At 44.0% G+C, this 16,586-nt stretch overlaps 1 protein-coding gene across 1 annotated transcript; it reads right to left on the bottom strand.

Moving 5' to 3' along the window:
* Positions 1 to 222: 222 nt before the first annotated feature.
* HINT1 (histidine triad nucleotide binding protein 1) lies at positions 223 to 16,284 on the bottom strand. Its single transcript, XM_075600095.1, has 3 exons — positions 16,118 to 16,284; positions 4,642 to 4,746; positions 223 to 570 (listed from the first exon to the last, which is right to left on the bottom strand). Exons 1-3 carry the CDS (start codon positions 16,226 to 16,228, stop codon positions 406 to 408), a joined length of 381 nt encoding a protein of 126 aa, XP_075456210.1. The 5' UTR covers positions 16,229 to 16,284; the 3' UTR covers positions 223 to 405.
* Between the last annotated feature and the right edge of the window lie 302 nt (positions 16,285 to 16,586).

Below are 16,586 nucleotides of genomic sequence, written 5' to 3'. Positions count from 1 at the left end.
ATGTTGTTGGAATTAGATACATTTCGTTTTTATGGTCGTACAGAAGGCACCCCGAGGCCGTTATTGTTTCTTATATGACACTCATCAAGAATAACCCCCAGTTATGTAGCAAAAAAACAAGAATTTAATAACTTGGTCTAACAATACAAATCTGTGTACGGGGAATAGAATGTTATTAAAGATGTGGATGAGCACACAGCACACATTACAATTAAACACACATTTTGCAAGCAAACTCATTTTATTGTTTTTTCTCCTGCTCCGCCCTCACATGGAACAGCTAAACTTCCAACTTGTCTGAACAAATGATTTTAAATGTGATGGAGTCTGACATCTGGAGAATGCATTTCTTCTTGACAGGACAGATTGAAGCTGCCTAGTTGGTATGTAGCGCACTGCTGGCCATTAACCTGGAGGCCAGCCCAGCTGACGGCCACCGAGAACGTGCAGGTGAAGGTGGTAAACAGACTGGCCGCCATCTGGCCCCTCGTTTAGTATCAGCCGGTAACCCTTTGTCAGGCCCAAATCAGCAGCACACTTCTTGGCAATAATCATCAGGTGTCCAAGAAGCTGTAGATTGCAAACAGAAAAAAAAAAAAAAAGCTGAAAAATGTTTGCACTGTATAATTGATATCATCGTTAATTGACTTTTTTTTTCTTTTTTTTTAATGCAAAATGAAACAATAAATGTACAACACAAGGTTGACAAGAATATTTCTTCCAACCAGAAAAGTACTAGAGAATTTCTTTAGAAGAAAAGGATCAGAAAAAATATATATGATATAAAGCGCCTACAGCATATAATAAAAAAGGAATATCAATGTAGACGGCCTGTTGAAAGGACATTAAAAGTGTAAGACGGATTGCTCTTTTATGCGTAAGCACATGATATTTTGTTTGATCTGGTGTTTTAAATGACCCCTAAACCTCACTTGTGTTAAAAAAACGAATTAAGATTCCCAGCTGTAACAGGGCTTTTCATTCAAGTCATTTTTTATAATGATAGCAAGTCAGCCAAGCTTCTCAAATGAAATCTAAAGCCAATGATTAGCCTAAATGGAAGACATGAAAAAGAAAAGAAGACAGCGCACGACTCTCATAGTGTTAAAAAGTAATTATAATACAACAATCATATGTGGCAATAAATACACGTACAAGAATATCCGTTAAAAGTGCAGGGCATGTTCAGGGTACGTGTTACTGCTCGTGGATACAGTAGCCTCGCTCCGTGAATAGCTGCCAGTCATCAGCCTCCTGACCAGATAAAGACGTCCTTGGATCCAGGAACTATTAGTCCAGAGAGTCCTTCACACGCTAAGAGTCCACGTGGAAGTAGCACGATTACGGAACACGGCTGGAACAACTAATACCCTACCTGGCGGCTCTAGGGCTAACTTAGCCCAAGCTATAAGCCTTGGCCCCGGTGCTTCAGGGCAGAGCCACTGACGTCAATGGGGCACTGTCGTCAATGGGGCACTCCGCGATTAAGCGACTATCCAGCACAAGATCAGTGGACAAACCACAGGTAGCCAGTTAAGCATAAGCACAGTGATAGCGGGAATAAAGTCTCACATCAGACAGATAACACTAATCCTACGCGTTTCATAGATTTACATCTACTTCATCGATGATCGCCATCACTGTGCTAATGCTTAACCGGCTGCCTGCGGTTTGGCCACTGATCTAGTGCTGGATAGTCACTTAATCGCGGCGTGCCCCAGTGACATCAGTCGCTGCGCTCTGAAGCACCGGGGCCAAAGCTTATAGCTTGGGCTAAATTAGACCTAGAGCCGCCAGTGAGGGAGTTAGTTGTTCCAGCCGTTTGCCGTAATCGTAGTACTTCCCCGTTGACTCTTGGCGTGTGAAGGACTCTCTGGACTAATAGTTCCATGATCCAAGGACGTCTTTATCTGGTCAGGAGGCTGATGACTGTGGCAGCTATCCACGGAGCGAGGCTACTGTTTCCATGAGCGGTAACACGTACCCTGAACATGCCCTGCACTTTTAACGGATATTCTTGTACGTGCATTTATTACCACATATGATTGTTGTATTATAATTACTTTTTATCACTGAGTCGTGCGTTGTCTTTTCTTTTCTTTTTCATGTCTACTGAGCCATCCACATTGACAAGCAGCAGACTCCCATCTATAGTGAAGATATATGTATGTATTTTGGATTATATTATCACAGATCATATTATCATCACATTAGTGTTGTTTTTGTCTTTAATAAAGTGCACCCTTATTGGAGATGGATATTCAAATAAATACCTTATCTTAGTTTATCTCAATGTTGAATAGTCTTTACAATGATTAATATTTTGTTATTATTATTTGCTTATCAGGTTTAAACACAATTTGTGCACAGTTTTTTTCATTTTTCTATATTAGGCTAAAAAGAGTATGTCATTTGTCAAGATGATCATTACATATTTTGTACAATTGGTTTCAGAGACTGGAACAGTGCTTGAAATCCCTATAAAACTGAAAACAACAATAGCTTTGGAACTCTTACAGGGATATTCTTTCAAAAATACGATTTGGTCACCTAGTGACAAATCATACAAAAGAAAACATGCACGCTTCCTAATTGATCTAGAGAAAACACCTAACCAACAAGACAAATGAACTTGTTGACTGGTCTAAATGAGTGGTTTACCCCATCAGTGTTTTATTGGACTGTAATATTTCCAGCCTCTCCAAGAGATAAGTTTATTTAAAGTCTTCACCCAATCACATAATTTATTATTTACATCAAGAAAAAAAATCCTGCAAGGTTTTGAATGCACTATACAAGAACTCTTATGTTGGTTAACCGACAACACAAGCTACAACAAATCATTAATAAATCTTTGAAAGGTCAATTTGGATAGTTCACTTGCGGTCATGGCATTTTACACATTTGAATATTAAAACTGCATGGCTAGAGAGGGAGGATGCATGCAGAGTCCTGGTGCAAGTAACCTCTTACTATTTTATGGAAATGTGTAGATCACAAGAAGAACACAATGCAAACTGTTGACTTTTCAAAGATATATCAATAAGTTACACAATGTGATGTTTTTGTGAAATCTGTTGCCGAGGATGAGCGCACAAAACCACAACAAAAGTGTGGAAACCATTAATCAAAATCACCATACAGGTGAATGACCAATGTCACTAACCAACGGTGGGCTTTAGTGAACAAAATACCATTTGGTTCACATGTCAACTTGCAAAAAAAAGAGGAAAAAGTAGACTTGTAGGTAAATAGTGGATAGAGATGTATAACTTGTTAAACAAATTTGCGGTATGTTAAGTTTTGTTCTTTTTATATGGTAGTACAGAATTAAATAAGGTTGGGGAATCCTGCTGTAGACTAGTGGTTTTCAACCTGTATTCCCAAGAAACTTTAGATTCAACAGGAAATTAACCAGTGAAAAATCTAGTAACGTCAGATAATTTACTATTATATATATATATATATATATGAGAACAAAAAAATGTGGCGCCAGAGTAGTACTAGGTGAACTATAAGTGAATGAACTGTAGTGATTCTATATAAATAAAGTGCATATGATTCTTAAAGTGTACCTAAAATTTTACTTAAACTACAATTGTGCAATAATGGATAATTTATACCTAACCGTGATATTAGAAATTCTATTCTACATAACACAACACCTTAAAGAATATATAACAAATATGAAAATTATTATTAAAAAAATATATATATATATATATACAATACAAAAAGTGCTAAAAAATGAAAAACATGAAAAAAATATAAAAAGTCCAACCAGTCCTTCAATAGTCAGTCCATATGAATTGGTATGGATGTGTACAAGGGGGTCTTCGGCTGCTCTCAAATGGGATAAACCACCTCCACGAGTACCTACAAGCAAAAAAAGAGAGAGAGCGCACGCCCCATAGCATAACACTGTTGTATATTTATTTAAAATAGGGGAAGGGAAGGAACAGGGGGGGGGGGGGAATCAAACTCACAAGATGTAAGAATATAAAAGGCAGTTTGTGAATAATATCACCACCATCCGGTTCTGCTGGGCAAAATCACCTCCCGACCACTGATCAGGACGGCTGCAAACCGGATACCAGGGACGCCGCTACACCGTTTATCTGCTGCCCAAATTTGCTGCTGAATTTGGGCAGCAGATAAACGGTGTAGCGGCGTCCCTGGTATCCGGTTTGCAGCCGTCCTGATCAGTGGTCGGGAGGTGATTTTGCCCAGCAGAACCGGATGGTGGTGATATTATTCACAAACTGCCTTTTATATTCTTACATCTTGTGAGTTTGATTCCCCCCCCCCCCCTGTTCCTTCCCTTCCCCTATTTTAAATAAATATACAACAGTGTTATGCTATGGGGCGTGCGCTCTCTCTCTCTTTTTTTGCTTATATATATATATATATATATATATATATTTATTGGCCAGGTAAATCCCCTCCCACATCAACTCCTAACCGCGCTCCCCCCCCTCCCCTGATTTGGCAAGGTGCCTGGAATTTTCACCAATCAGAGAGCAGGGATTTCTACAATGCCCAAACTTTACATCGATTTAGCCTATAATATAGTATAAACAATCAGAGCACGCAAATATCCCAATTATTAATTAATTCAGTAGAAGGTGAAATGCCACTTACGACTTCATCGGCAGGGTCTGCTTCAGATAAATGGGAGATCACCTTCCTGGGGACCACTAGAAAATGCGTTGGGGCTTGTGGAGCGACGTCATGGAAGGCGATACACTAAAGAATAAAACAGACAAAGAACATTTAATAAGGAAGCATGCCTAACAATGGGGGTCCAGTGGAAGCTGCAAACGGAGGAGGCCTAATGTGAGAAGTATTTTCTCATGTTCATTGGTCTGAACACTTAATTTAGAATCTTACATTTATTCAAAGAACCATTGATTCATTCCATATATCTACAGCAATTAAGGTGCAATGTCACATATCACAACACTGAAGTAATAACACAAAGCTGTTTAACATTTTAAGTACTACAATGTAGTGTTGTACCGGGTCCTCCGGATTGCCGGGTACCAGGTATATGGGGTAATTTTGTTTGAAAAGGTACCCGGGCGCTATCTCTATGAGGCTTGTTACAAATGTGGAGATGTAAAAAAAGGGGGGGTATGATACTGCCTGAAAATAGTATTCGTTTGATGTCCTCCTGTGACTCGGAACCCCAGCAGGATCTATCCAGGACCCTTGTTGGCAATGAATACAAAAAAGAATGGGGGAGCACAGTTATAGGAAACGGGCAGTGTAATATATCTAGTAATTAATATGGATAGAGCAGTTAACACATCTATTAAAGTGATGGTTCACGGGGCGGATACCAAACGCAAAAGGTATACATACATTGATGTGTATGTGTGGGTGGAAAGGTAAAAAAATATATAACTTACACGGCCTTGTGTAAGTTCAGTCACAACCACTAGAAACCACTAGGAGTGTGTACTCACACTGGCCCGTGTGAGTATTGTGTTATATCTTATTGTCCCCCCCTTCATCACCACCTACAACCAATTGAAAGTTATCCCTAACGGGCAACAATAAGATACCAAGATAGGCGAAGACTCACATTAGCCCGTGTGAGTGCTTGATCATACCATTACATTTTAATGGTCTACCACTATACCATCCTTCCCCTCATTGTCGCCTCTATATATATGTGACTTAAATCTAACCCTCTTTTTTGTTTACAGGAGAGGAAATCCCCCTGGAGGGGTACATCGAATGAACGAAGAAAGCTGAATATACACCAAGAAGAAAAGTCTAAATCGCAGAAGAACACATCACTTCAAGGCGACGGGAAACCCAAAGAAACCTTGATGTGACTGAACTTACACAAGGCCGTGTAAGTTATATATTCTTATACCTTTCCACCCACACATATACATCAATGTATGTATACCTTTTGAGTTTGGTATCCGCCCCGTGAACCATCACTTTAATAGATGTGTTAACTGCTCTATCCATATTAATTACTAGATATATTACACTGCGCGTTTCCTATAACTGTGCTCCCCCATTCTTTTTTGTATTCATATGGGGTAATTTGCAGGCCGGGTAGCATTGGCTTAGCTGCAGCGGAGGGTAAGGAAGACCGCTGCGGAGGGTGAGGAGAACCACGGCGACATCGTGGGAACAGCGGCAGACATACTGGTGGTGGCGGTGACAGCAGAGGACGTCCTTGTTGAGCTGGAGCAGGAGCAGTGTAACACATCACAGTTTATGCCAGTGGAACATGTGACCGGAGCAGGAGCGTTACTATTGGACAACCACCTCTTCCCCGGCTGTCAAATAGTAACGCTCCTGCTCTGGTCAGCTTTTCCCCGGTTCTCATCAGCATCAGCTGTGATGTGTTCCCCTGCTCCCGCGTCAGCTCAACAAGGACGTCCTCTGCTGCCACCGCCACCATGTTTGCCGCAGCTCCCATGATGTCGTTGTGGTCATCCTCACCCTCCGCAGCGGTCTTCCGCACCCCCCTCCGCCAGCTGCAGGTAAGAGCGAGCAGAATGGAAATTACCCGGCACCGGTCCCAGACCAATGGTGCCAGACCCAGGTACCGAAAAAAGTGCAGAGTACCGAGTAATTACCCTGCACATCACTACCACAATGTCTAACACATAGCAAGTCCAGGAAGAAAAGAAAATTAAATGTCACGAACATTTAGAAAGACACTGTGCCACCTACTGGCCATTCTTTAAACAGCACTAAGGAGTTAAGTTTTTTTTTAAATTACACAAGAGACAAGAGTAATACTAAGATAACGCAGAGATAAGGACGTTAGAAGCCACACAACTTTAGGTTGCAATGTTTACAAACATGCCGGTTCTAACCTATCAAGCATGTCACAGATATTGGTTCAATGTGGTCCCAAGAAAGACAAAAGCAAAATATTGGAAGGGATAGGTTAAAATAGTTTATTCTCTGTAACATCATTTTGCAACCATTTTAAATGATGTTTTAAAGTATTTCCCTCCCTGTCAGAGGAACAACTAGGAAAGGGAGTGAAGGACGAGCACTTAACATGACGAGATACAAACATGTGGCCGGTTAGAACTGAACTTGGAACGCACAACGTTCTGTGTCTGTATAACCTCTGTTCATTTAATGTAACCATGTATTGTTATAACTCGGTGCCCAGGACATACCTGAAAATGAGAGGTAACTCAATGTAATACTTCCTGGTAATACATGTAATAAATAAACATTCAGCGTTTCCAATTTTTTAATGCACTAAATCACTCAGTGTAAATTAAAACATACCACTGCCATTAGTTTCACCTAGCTCTATATATGGCTGCAACTCGATCAAGGTGCAAAACAAAAAACAGGCATAAGTAAATAGTAAGAAAATGAAATGAAAAGGCAATATATCCCAAAAATATCAAAAGAAACTACCTTAAAGTGGTAATCCAAGACATTTCTTCTTCTTTGGTCATTTTTTCCCCCACATAGGATTGAAGCAGGGGGGGTCTCCGGAGCTGAACCCCATTAATTTCAAATCCAGTGAACCCCTGCTTCCGAAGACACTTGCCTCCATAGGGGTGGCTGGTAGTCGCCCCACTAAGCTACCAGGGTTCACATGATGGTTGAGTTTCCAGGCTCCCGTGTCCTGCGGGCCAACAGGAAGCCGTGACATCATCCGGTTTAGCTTCCTATTGGCCCATGTGACCAAGGAGCTTTAAACGTTTAGCCCCAGCTTACTCCGCCAGAGTGATATAGTAGATGTAGATAGAGCACAGCCGAGGACATCTTGCTTCCGGTATCCAGAGAAAGAAAAAAAGGCCAGGCCACTCCAAAACTAACAAAAAGGGTAATTTAGTGCAAGCTAAACATACAGTGAAAACGGACTACATATATCTGGTTGGGTGTTTATTATAGTGTACACGGTTATGGATGTCAGGCAGACTCCACTAGTCACTAATCCCCTCCAGTTTTGTTCTACATCATTGGGGGCACTCCATCTTCACTTGGACTATCAATTATGATATTATTTATTATCTACTACAGATGGAATTGGTTACAATTGTTGAGCACCACACTCACCATATCCTCGTTACTCCGCCAGAGTAGCTAGCGGCCTCCCCTACAGAGGCAAGTATCTACAGAAGAATGGATTGCTCCTTTAAATACAATCCCAGGATTGTTGTATTGTTTGAAGGTTGTATTTTCCAATGATAATTCAATGAAATAATGAAACACTAAATGATCTTAGTTTTCCATTTTTCTAAGATAAGCATGTTTGTGTAATATTGGTAGCTTTGAGAAACCAATATTGGAAACATATCTAATGACAGTAGATTTGGCTGCTTAGCCCTGTGGGTATATACAGATTGAACTGTGACAACTCAAGTCCCCATGGGCTAGCAGCCCAGCATCAGTACGAACTGCAAGCGCAGACAAAGCAGCACAGTACAGACCAGCTGCAGGAGTCCCAGCACAGAGAAAATAACATCAGTGTAGTCCACACGTTCCACACGGGTCTGGGAGTCTAGGGGTAGTGAGAGGGTTGTCCATGCTCCGCTCCTACGGCCGTTTCGCCAAAAAGGCTTCTTCCGGGAGCAGCCTTTTGGGCGAAACGGCCGTAGGAGCGGAGCAGACAACCCTCTCACTACCCCTAGACTTGCTGCTTTACTTGTCCTACATTTCAGTGCTCACTGCTACTGGGCTGTCAGCTTAAGGGGACTTCCTCACTGCCTTATTTGCCCTATGCTTTAGTGTCCACTGTTGCTGGGCTGTCAGTTCACATCTCACTACTGCCTGCTACTTACTGTACCATCAGCATTAGAATGTTCCAGCATCTTTCACAGGGTCTTTTGTAAACTTACCCTTGTGGCTTTACCCTCATTATTTATTATTTTTTAAGCCATTTGGGTATTTTCTGCTGCATGTTACACATATTTCCCTCTGCAATTATTATTCTGTGACTGTTATGTTAATGTGTTACTCTATGCTATATTTGTAATGTCTTTGATATCTGATTCACAGTTTGACTAATTTTTCTGCGCTCTGGTTTGTCCATTTATATTATCTTTTGAGTTCTCACTTTGATCGGCCGATCTTTATTACATTACTAGGGGAATTTTCTTTCCCATGGTTCTGTTATGTTCTGTTGGAACTCTTACTATTTGGTCTTTCCAGGTTAGGGGTTGATTTGTGTTAAGTTATTATTAATTATTTTTTGCAGCAGTTTTTCATGTGGTATGTGTTTGAGTTTGTCTCTTGTGTTTTTATGATGCATTGCTAATAAAGTCCATTTTTCTATTACATACTATTTGAGTGCTCCCTTATTTTGACCCTTCTTTTTTCTGTGTGTGTGTGTGTGTGTGTGTGTGTGTGTGTGTGTGTGTGTGTGTATATATATATATATATATATATACACACACACCTCTACGTGTGTGTGTGTGTGTGTGTGTGTGTGTGTGTGTGTGTGTGTGTGTGTATATATATATATATATATATATATAATATATATATACATATACATACACATATATATATACATATATATACATACACATATATATACATACACATATATATACACACACACACACACACACACACACACACACACACACACACACACAGACACGTAGAGGTATCAGTACCGTGTTATCCGAGCTTCAATAATCAAAAAATAAATAGATGATACCGTTCTGTGGCTAACAAAATGCTTTTAATTGTGCGAGTTTTCGAGATACACTGATCTCTTCTTCCGGCGATGTTACAATGAATGAAGCAAGCAAAAGATATACTTAAAAACAGTGTCTCTTGGAATGTTATCTTTGCTTGTCCTTCCAAGACAAGAGTGTGTGTGTGTATCTGTGTGAATATAAATGAATGGAGAGCCCAGAGTATATACAGTGCTTTAACCTTTTGACACCTGTAGCCATAAAACACATCCACACCGGGGGAAGGACAAGCAAAGATAACATTCCATAGGAGACACTGTTTTTAAGTATACCTTTTGCTTGCTTCATTCATTGTAACATCGCCGGAAGAGGAGATCAGTGTATCTCGAAAGCTCGCACAAATAAAAGCATTTTGTTAGCCACAGAACAGTATCATCTATTTCACTAATGTGAATGAGCCTCACTGATTATTTATTTTTTAAGCATTTTTATAGACTTTAACTCAGTCTCACTGATTAAAGATAGTATTTTTCCTTTTTTGATCAAGAACCCCTTAAGCTCATCGATTTGAGTCTATGGTGGTTGACATCTTCGTATATAATCTCTTTATCAGGGATATAATTCTCCTGATAAAGACATTGACATGCTGCAATGAGGGCAAAAACAATGTTTGTGTTTGAAGATAAGGTAACACTTCAACAGCACTCCTGTAGGTATGATGAAGCTTAAAGGCGATATAGATGTAGTACAGTAGATGGGTAAAAGTGATACATTACTTGATTAAACTTACCAACAAACAATGGAATTTTGATTATCTTTCAATATATAACAGAAGTCACATGTTGATATGTTTCCATACATTTACTCTGTGTATTTCCAGATGGCCACCCACTGGTGCTTTAACAAGCTAGCTGCCAGAGGAGTTAACAGGCTCTGCAATGATGTGATTGATACCACTGATAACACCAAATCATTTTAGTCCTGCAGAAAATGTGACAAGGAATGCCATTTCTCCATTTATATTAGCAGTGGGAACGGAGTTCCAGCAGCTCTGTATTGGCCCATCAATGGAGACAGGGGGCAGACTATATGTATGAGTAGTGCAGGATCAGGACCGAGTTGGAATGGAGATGTGCAGAAGAGCTGGGCTGTTTCCCTGGGAAGCACAAATATTTCTAATAAAGATATAGATAGATATATATATATATATATATACACACACACAAATATTACTGTATGCTCATCTGCATGTCTTAGGCAGGTCTGCAACCCTGCCTTTCCCCATCATCACCCAGCATACAGCACTTCCACTGCATCAAGGGATTCTGGGAAATGACATGCAAATGAGCACACAGTGTCAATTGGTGAGCACCTTGGCAGGGAACAGCGGCTGTCGGGGAGGGGAAGCTTATGTGAGCGACTGGAACGAGGTAAGCGATGGCTGGGGGCATGAGAGGGGACCACCGGGAAGAGGTGGTGAATGATCAGTTGTAGGAGGAAGGTAAAAGAAAGGCCGTTCTGGACAAAAGAGAAGTCTGCGTGGTTGAGGGGCTAAAATAAATATTTTAAAGGGCTTTGTTTCACTGACATCCCCACCCCATGTATCCCAGTCACCGCTCCTTCCTCCCTGCCACAATCGGTCCTTTGTGCCTACCGGTCAGTGACCCCCGTATACTGTAGTAGCTATCCACAAAAGGATGAGCATCACTCTAGAAATTCACCTAATGTTTTTATAACACCAGCGCTTTGGTCCTTGTAAGGAGGTAAGAGCAGCCTATATTGATAAAAATGTTGGTGCTGTGAAGGGAGGGGGGGTGGAATAATTGATGAATCTATGAATATATCTGGAGTGCTGATCCTTTATTTTATTCTCGGACTACATGTACGAGAACCAAGGTAATGAATGAGCACCTACCTACTTGGAGTGCATGATCTACATCTGGGGTGGGCAATTATTTTGGCTGGAGGGCCACTTGACAAGCTTCGCAGGCCACAGACTTAATATATACATTAAGTCTGTGACCCTCCTCACCAGCTTCTCCGCACCTGTATCGCCCCTAACTCCACTCACTCCCCCCTTCTCTTTTAATTCTCCCCATCTCTTCCACTCGCCTTTCTCCCTCAAATCATTCTGTCCCCGACTCCTTCTTCCCCCAGTCCCTCCCTGTGAAGCAGGCAACAGAAGCAGCATAGCAGAGGAGGTGGTAGAAGTAGCTCGGTGGCAGAGGAGACAGCATCACAGCAGAAGCCCACCCGGGCAGTGATTGGAGGCGTTGGGCCTGACTTCCGGACGGTCCTTACGTCCGTGTAATGACAACATGGGTGGGCCCCAGCCGCGCTGTCATCTCCTCCGCCACCGAGCTGGCTCGGACTCTTGTCTTCATCGTCCACACCACAGGTAGGGAACGGGGTGTGGCTCCCTACCTGACCGGACCCGATGTAGCCGCGAGCCGCACTTTGCGCGCCCCTGATCTACATACAGATTACATAAATAGTAGCTGATCATTCTTTGATCTGAGAGTTGAATGTTCTAATTTACGGGGCATAGTCACTACTCCATTGTAACACAGTATGTATGTAGATTTATAAGAGTAATATTTATCTGTGGATATATATGTTCCGTGTCAGTAAGCATAAGAGTATATGGTAATGAGCATGGCTTGAAAAATGGTTCGTGCACTCATCCAGAAAGAGAGGAACATTTGTGGGGACAAGTCACAAAAGAGGCAACAATTACTTTTAACGTTTTATAAGCCTGACAGACTTCTGAATCCGTGTATTTAAAAAAAGCGTTACCAACACTCACTGCAGGTACAGTCTACATGGGTGGTATAGCTGTTAATCACTTTGGTGCCTTCCCAAGTCGCACCCCACTCCCTGCCGAGGTTACTGCACTAGACGTCGTAATGAACATAACGTACCCTCTGAGATTGTTGCGGCCCCAAGCCATTGCTTAGTTTGCTTTTGCACTAGCCCCACCTATGCTGTCAGCAAGGCAATGAATATGGGAAACATCATGATGAGAGTGAATACACGTCAGTATTGGCTGTCTGACCCTTAAACTTATGGGTGCCAACCAGGGTTGCCACCTTCGACTGCCAGCCAACCTGGATATTTTTTTTTTTAAATTATGTGTTGCCATGACAACGGGACTATGTAACGTCACGCGGCATCAAGTTGCCATTACAACGTGGCACCGCATGACGTCGCGACATCATGTAGCATCTCGTTGTCATGGCAACGGGTGTCACGTGATGCGGTTACGTCACAGGAAGAGCCTGTTGGCATGGCAACGCAGAGCCATTTGACGCCGAGCAGCCATATTGCCAGTAGTTGCAGGGGGAGATGCCGGGAGACATTGCTGTTGCGGGCACTATTGCTGCGTTAATGGTATATGGAATTGTATATTACCTTACGTAATTTCTATTATTTATAACCAACGCTGATGACAATTGTTACAGTCGTCGCTGATCAATGTTAATTTATCACAATGGTTTATCTCAGTTTACTTTGCTTCAGTTAATTTAACACAGACTCACACTTATGGAAAGACAATATGGGTGTTGAGGCGACACCTAGGCCCATATTATTATATACAGGTATGCCGTGAATTAAGAGCCAGTGGGAAGATGGCTTCTCTCACTGTCATACTGAATGGAGGAGAGAGAGTAGCTGGAAGAAAGAAGAGGATGTTTATACACGAGACTAAATTTAAGGAGAATAACAATCTCACAAAACGTAAAGGTTTGTGGAAAGCATCTTGAATCACTAACAGCAGCAGCAATACATTGCCACAACTCAACAGACTTTCACTGGTACGAAGGTTTGCATCACAGGACTTGGGAGGGAGGGAAACGCGTACACGGAACTGATTAACCTCAGATTGTATTGTGTATGGGCGGTAAAAAGAAGGTGTGGGGGAGCGGATTGCAGGGGACACAAATGGAAATAAGCAGGCCGGTTGGGGATGGCTCCGCTGCGGGTGCTGGAGCTGTAAAGCGGCATCTGGGGCATGCTCGGCGGGCTGACAGGTACCAGTGGCGCGTGACCCTGCTGCAAGCATGCGCTCAGAGTTCTACGAGGCATGTGCTCATAGCTATAGGAGCAGCACTGCTCCACCACAGCCGTCCTCTGCCGCCCGGACCCTGCTTCATTCACGCGCCGACGACAGAAAATGTGTGCGCCACTGCCGCCCATCCGGAGATTTCAGGGACCAACCCGTAGCCCGGAGAGGTGGCAACAATGGTGCCAACTCATGACAGGGACAATAGAACTCAGGCCTGAGGTCACCATAGTCAGGCATCAACTTTGTGTAGGTTTACTGTACCATAACACAGAAAACGCATCTGCAAGCATACTTTTTGTTGTGTTCGACACATTCGTGGGCAATGGGTAGCCCACTAGGACTTTGCCTGTGGCCCCCAACTGCTAACATCTCCATCCGAGCCCTGCGGATATCTTCAATGTCAGATTTATCCCCTAGGAACCCTGGTAGTCCACTTTCCCTCTCTAAGGCCTGGGACACAGTGTGTTATAAGCACGCTGAGGCGCGCTCCTGCTCTGCCTCGCCTGCTGAAAATGGGGCTTTTCCGTCCTTGCAGGCGAGGCAGTGAGCGCGCTCTGGGGGCGGGGCGGAAGCGTGGCAGTAGGCGGTGCGGGAGGCGGGGCTAGGCCCCTGGGAGCGGTCACGTGACCGCTCCTCCGCTTGGCCGAGGGGCAAATTTCAAAACTGCCTGTCTCGGCAAAGTTTCTCAGCCTCCGCACGCATCAGCGCGCATGCGGAGGGAGAAACTATAGCCGCGCTGATGACAGCTGCACGGGCTTTGTGCATCTGCTCAGCGCGTCTCAGCGAGCTTTAAACTCACTATGTCCCAGGCCTAAGGCCTCGGCTATAGTGGAAGCGTGGGTGCGCTCGCCTGCAGCAGGAGAGATTTCCTGTCCTGCAGGCAGAGGCGACAGAGTGACGTCACGGAGCTGGTTCGCCCTCATTGGGCGAACCGGTCACGTGACCCGGTCATCACGCAGGAAATTCAAACTCGTCACGTGATGCACCCTTCTCCCCATCGCGCTTGTGCACTATACATACATTGTCATCCTAGTGTTCGCGCTGTCTCCTGCACTATGCACGCAGCCTAACTGGGGCAGAGTGAGCAGGGACATTGCTACCACTTGGTGCAGCCTCTCCCTCAGGTCAGCTGCTTTATGACAGCGAGCTCTCTTCTCCTGTGCTCAATACTAGTTCCGAAAGCAAGAAGAGGACAGTCACTATTAACCCTTTGAGTTCTCCATGACTTGGCCACTAAGTCACTGGGTCTGGCACTCCAGGGGCTGCGTCATGGACTTTCTTTGCTCATGTTCACGATTTGGCACGCAGGAAAATGGAAGACAACGAGGGGGGGAGGGGGGTATGGTCTTACCGGTTGCTACTTGGTCTCTGAATCTTGTGCACTGGCAAGAGAGATACACCTCTCAGCACCATGTCAGCAATTCCCCCCCACGTTACCCTGGCCCTCCAAGTCACCCTTTCCCCCACTCTCAATGTGTTCTGGCAGTGGATATACAGAGTTGAGTGCAAATAGCCGCACGGCTATTCTCAGTTGAGTGCAAATAGCCGCACGGCTATTCTCAGTTGAGTGCAAATAGCCGCACGGCTATTCACAGTTGAGTGCAAATAGCCGCACGGCTATTCGCACTCAGTAGAAAATAAAATGGAAAAAATAAACACCGCAGCCAGGAATCGAAAAATGGTCCACTATGCTAATGGCTTGCAGCATAACCACTGAGCTATAAGACTTTCTGATTGTTTCTAGTGAATAAAGGCATAGAAACCTGTTCATAACAGCTCGGCTATTCGCACTCAGCTAAGTTCTACTGAGTGCGAATAGCCGTGCGGCTATTTGCACTCAACTCTGAATATCCACTGCCATGTGTTCTACTGCCTTAGTTAAGGGTAATGTGTGGTCCTTTTGAAGGTTGAAGTATATAGTGTTTCCCACGGGTTTAACCACATTCCTTTGGCTTCAGACAGTGACAACGATTATACTGCAATAGAAGATGTAAAAGCTATACCGTTAGTCATTGAAAAAACAGACCCAAAGTCTCCTTTGTCTTACAGAGTTAGTTTGCACTGTGTATATTTATTATTTCCCCATTTATTGCTATCCCAAATGGGAGAAGCGCAGGGATTCACTTTCTGTTTTTTACATATGTATGACCAATCCTTTCACCAGCAGCATGCTCCTTACACAGAGAAGCGCGGTGAATATATATTTGTTTTACCTTTAGTCATTGCTCACAAACAGGTCTCGGCACATCGGGCAGTGGAATAATAAGCACTGGTTGCATTACAAACCAGAGATTGGGGTTATGGAAAAGCTGCAGGTAGCCTAAGGCCTTCCACACGCAAGGCCCACCTGTCACACAGGGGGTTAATCTCGCCCTCCCCGATACCTTCCCAGACCACATACTTGCTCATCCTCATAGATGATTTTAGCCGGGATTTCCTTGCGGATGATTTTCCCGAAGATGGTATCCCCCCCCGGGCGTGCTGTCTGTGCTTTGCTGATCTCATCAGCCATGTCTGCAGCAGTGCAGCGGCAGCAAGCGGGCCGGGGGCGTGTCCAGGGAGTGACAGAGGCGGCACGCGGGAGGAGGCCGGGGTGGGAGTGACAGGCGGCACGCGGTAGAAGCAGGCCGGGAGGAGGCGTGTCAGGGGAGTGACAGAGGCGGCACGCGGGAGAAGCAGGCTGGGGAGGGGGGCGTGTCCGGGGAGTGACAGAGGCGGCACGAGGAGTGACAGAGGCGGCACGCGGGAGGAGGCCGGGTGGGAGTGACAGGCGGCACGCGGTAGAAGCAGGCCGGGGAGGAGGCGTGTCAGGGGAGTGACAGAGGCGGCAGGCGGGGGGGAGTGACAGGCGGCAGGGGGGCGTGTCCGGG

Source organism: Ascaphus truei, chromosome 1 (genome assembly GCF_040206685.1).
Source record: "Ascaphus truei isolate aAscTru1 chromosome 1, aAscTru1.hap1, whole genome shotgun sequence".
NCBI classification, from domain to species: domain Eukaryota; kingdom Metazoa; phylum Chordata; class Amphibia; order Anura; family Ascaphidae; genus Ascaphus; species Ascaphus truei.
This window is presented reverse-complemented; position numbering and strand designations above follow the sequence as displayed.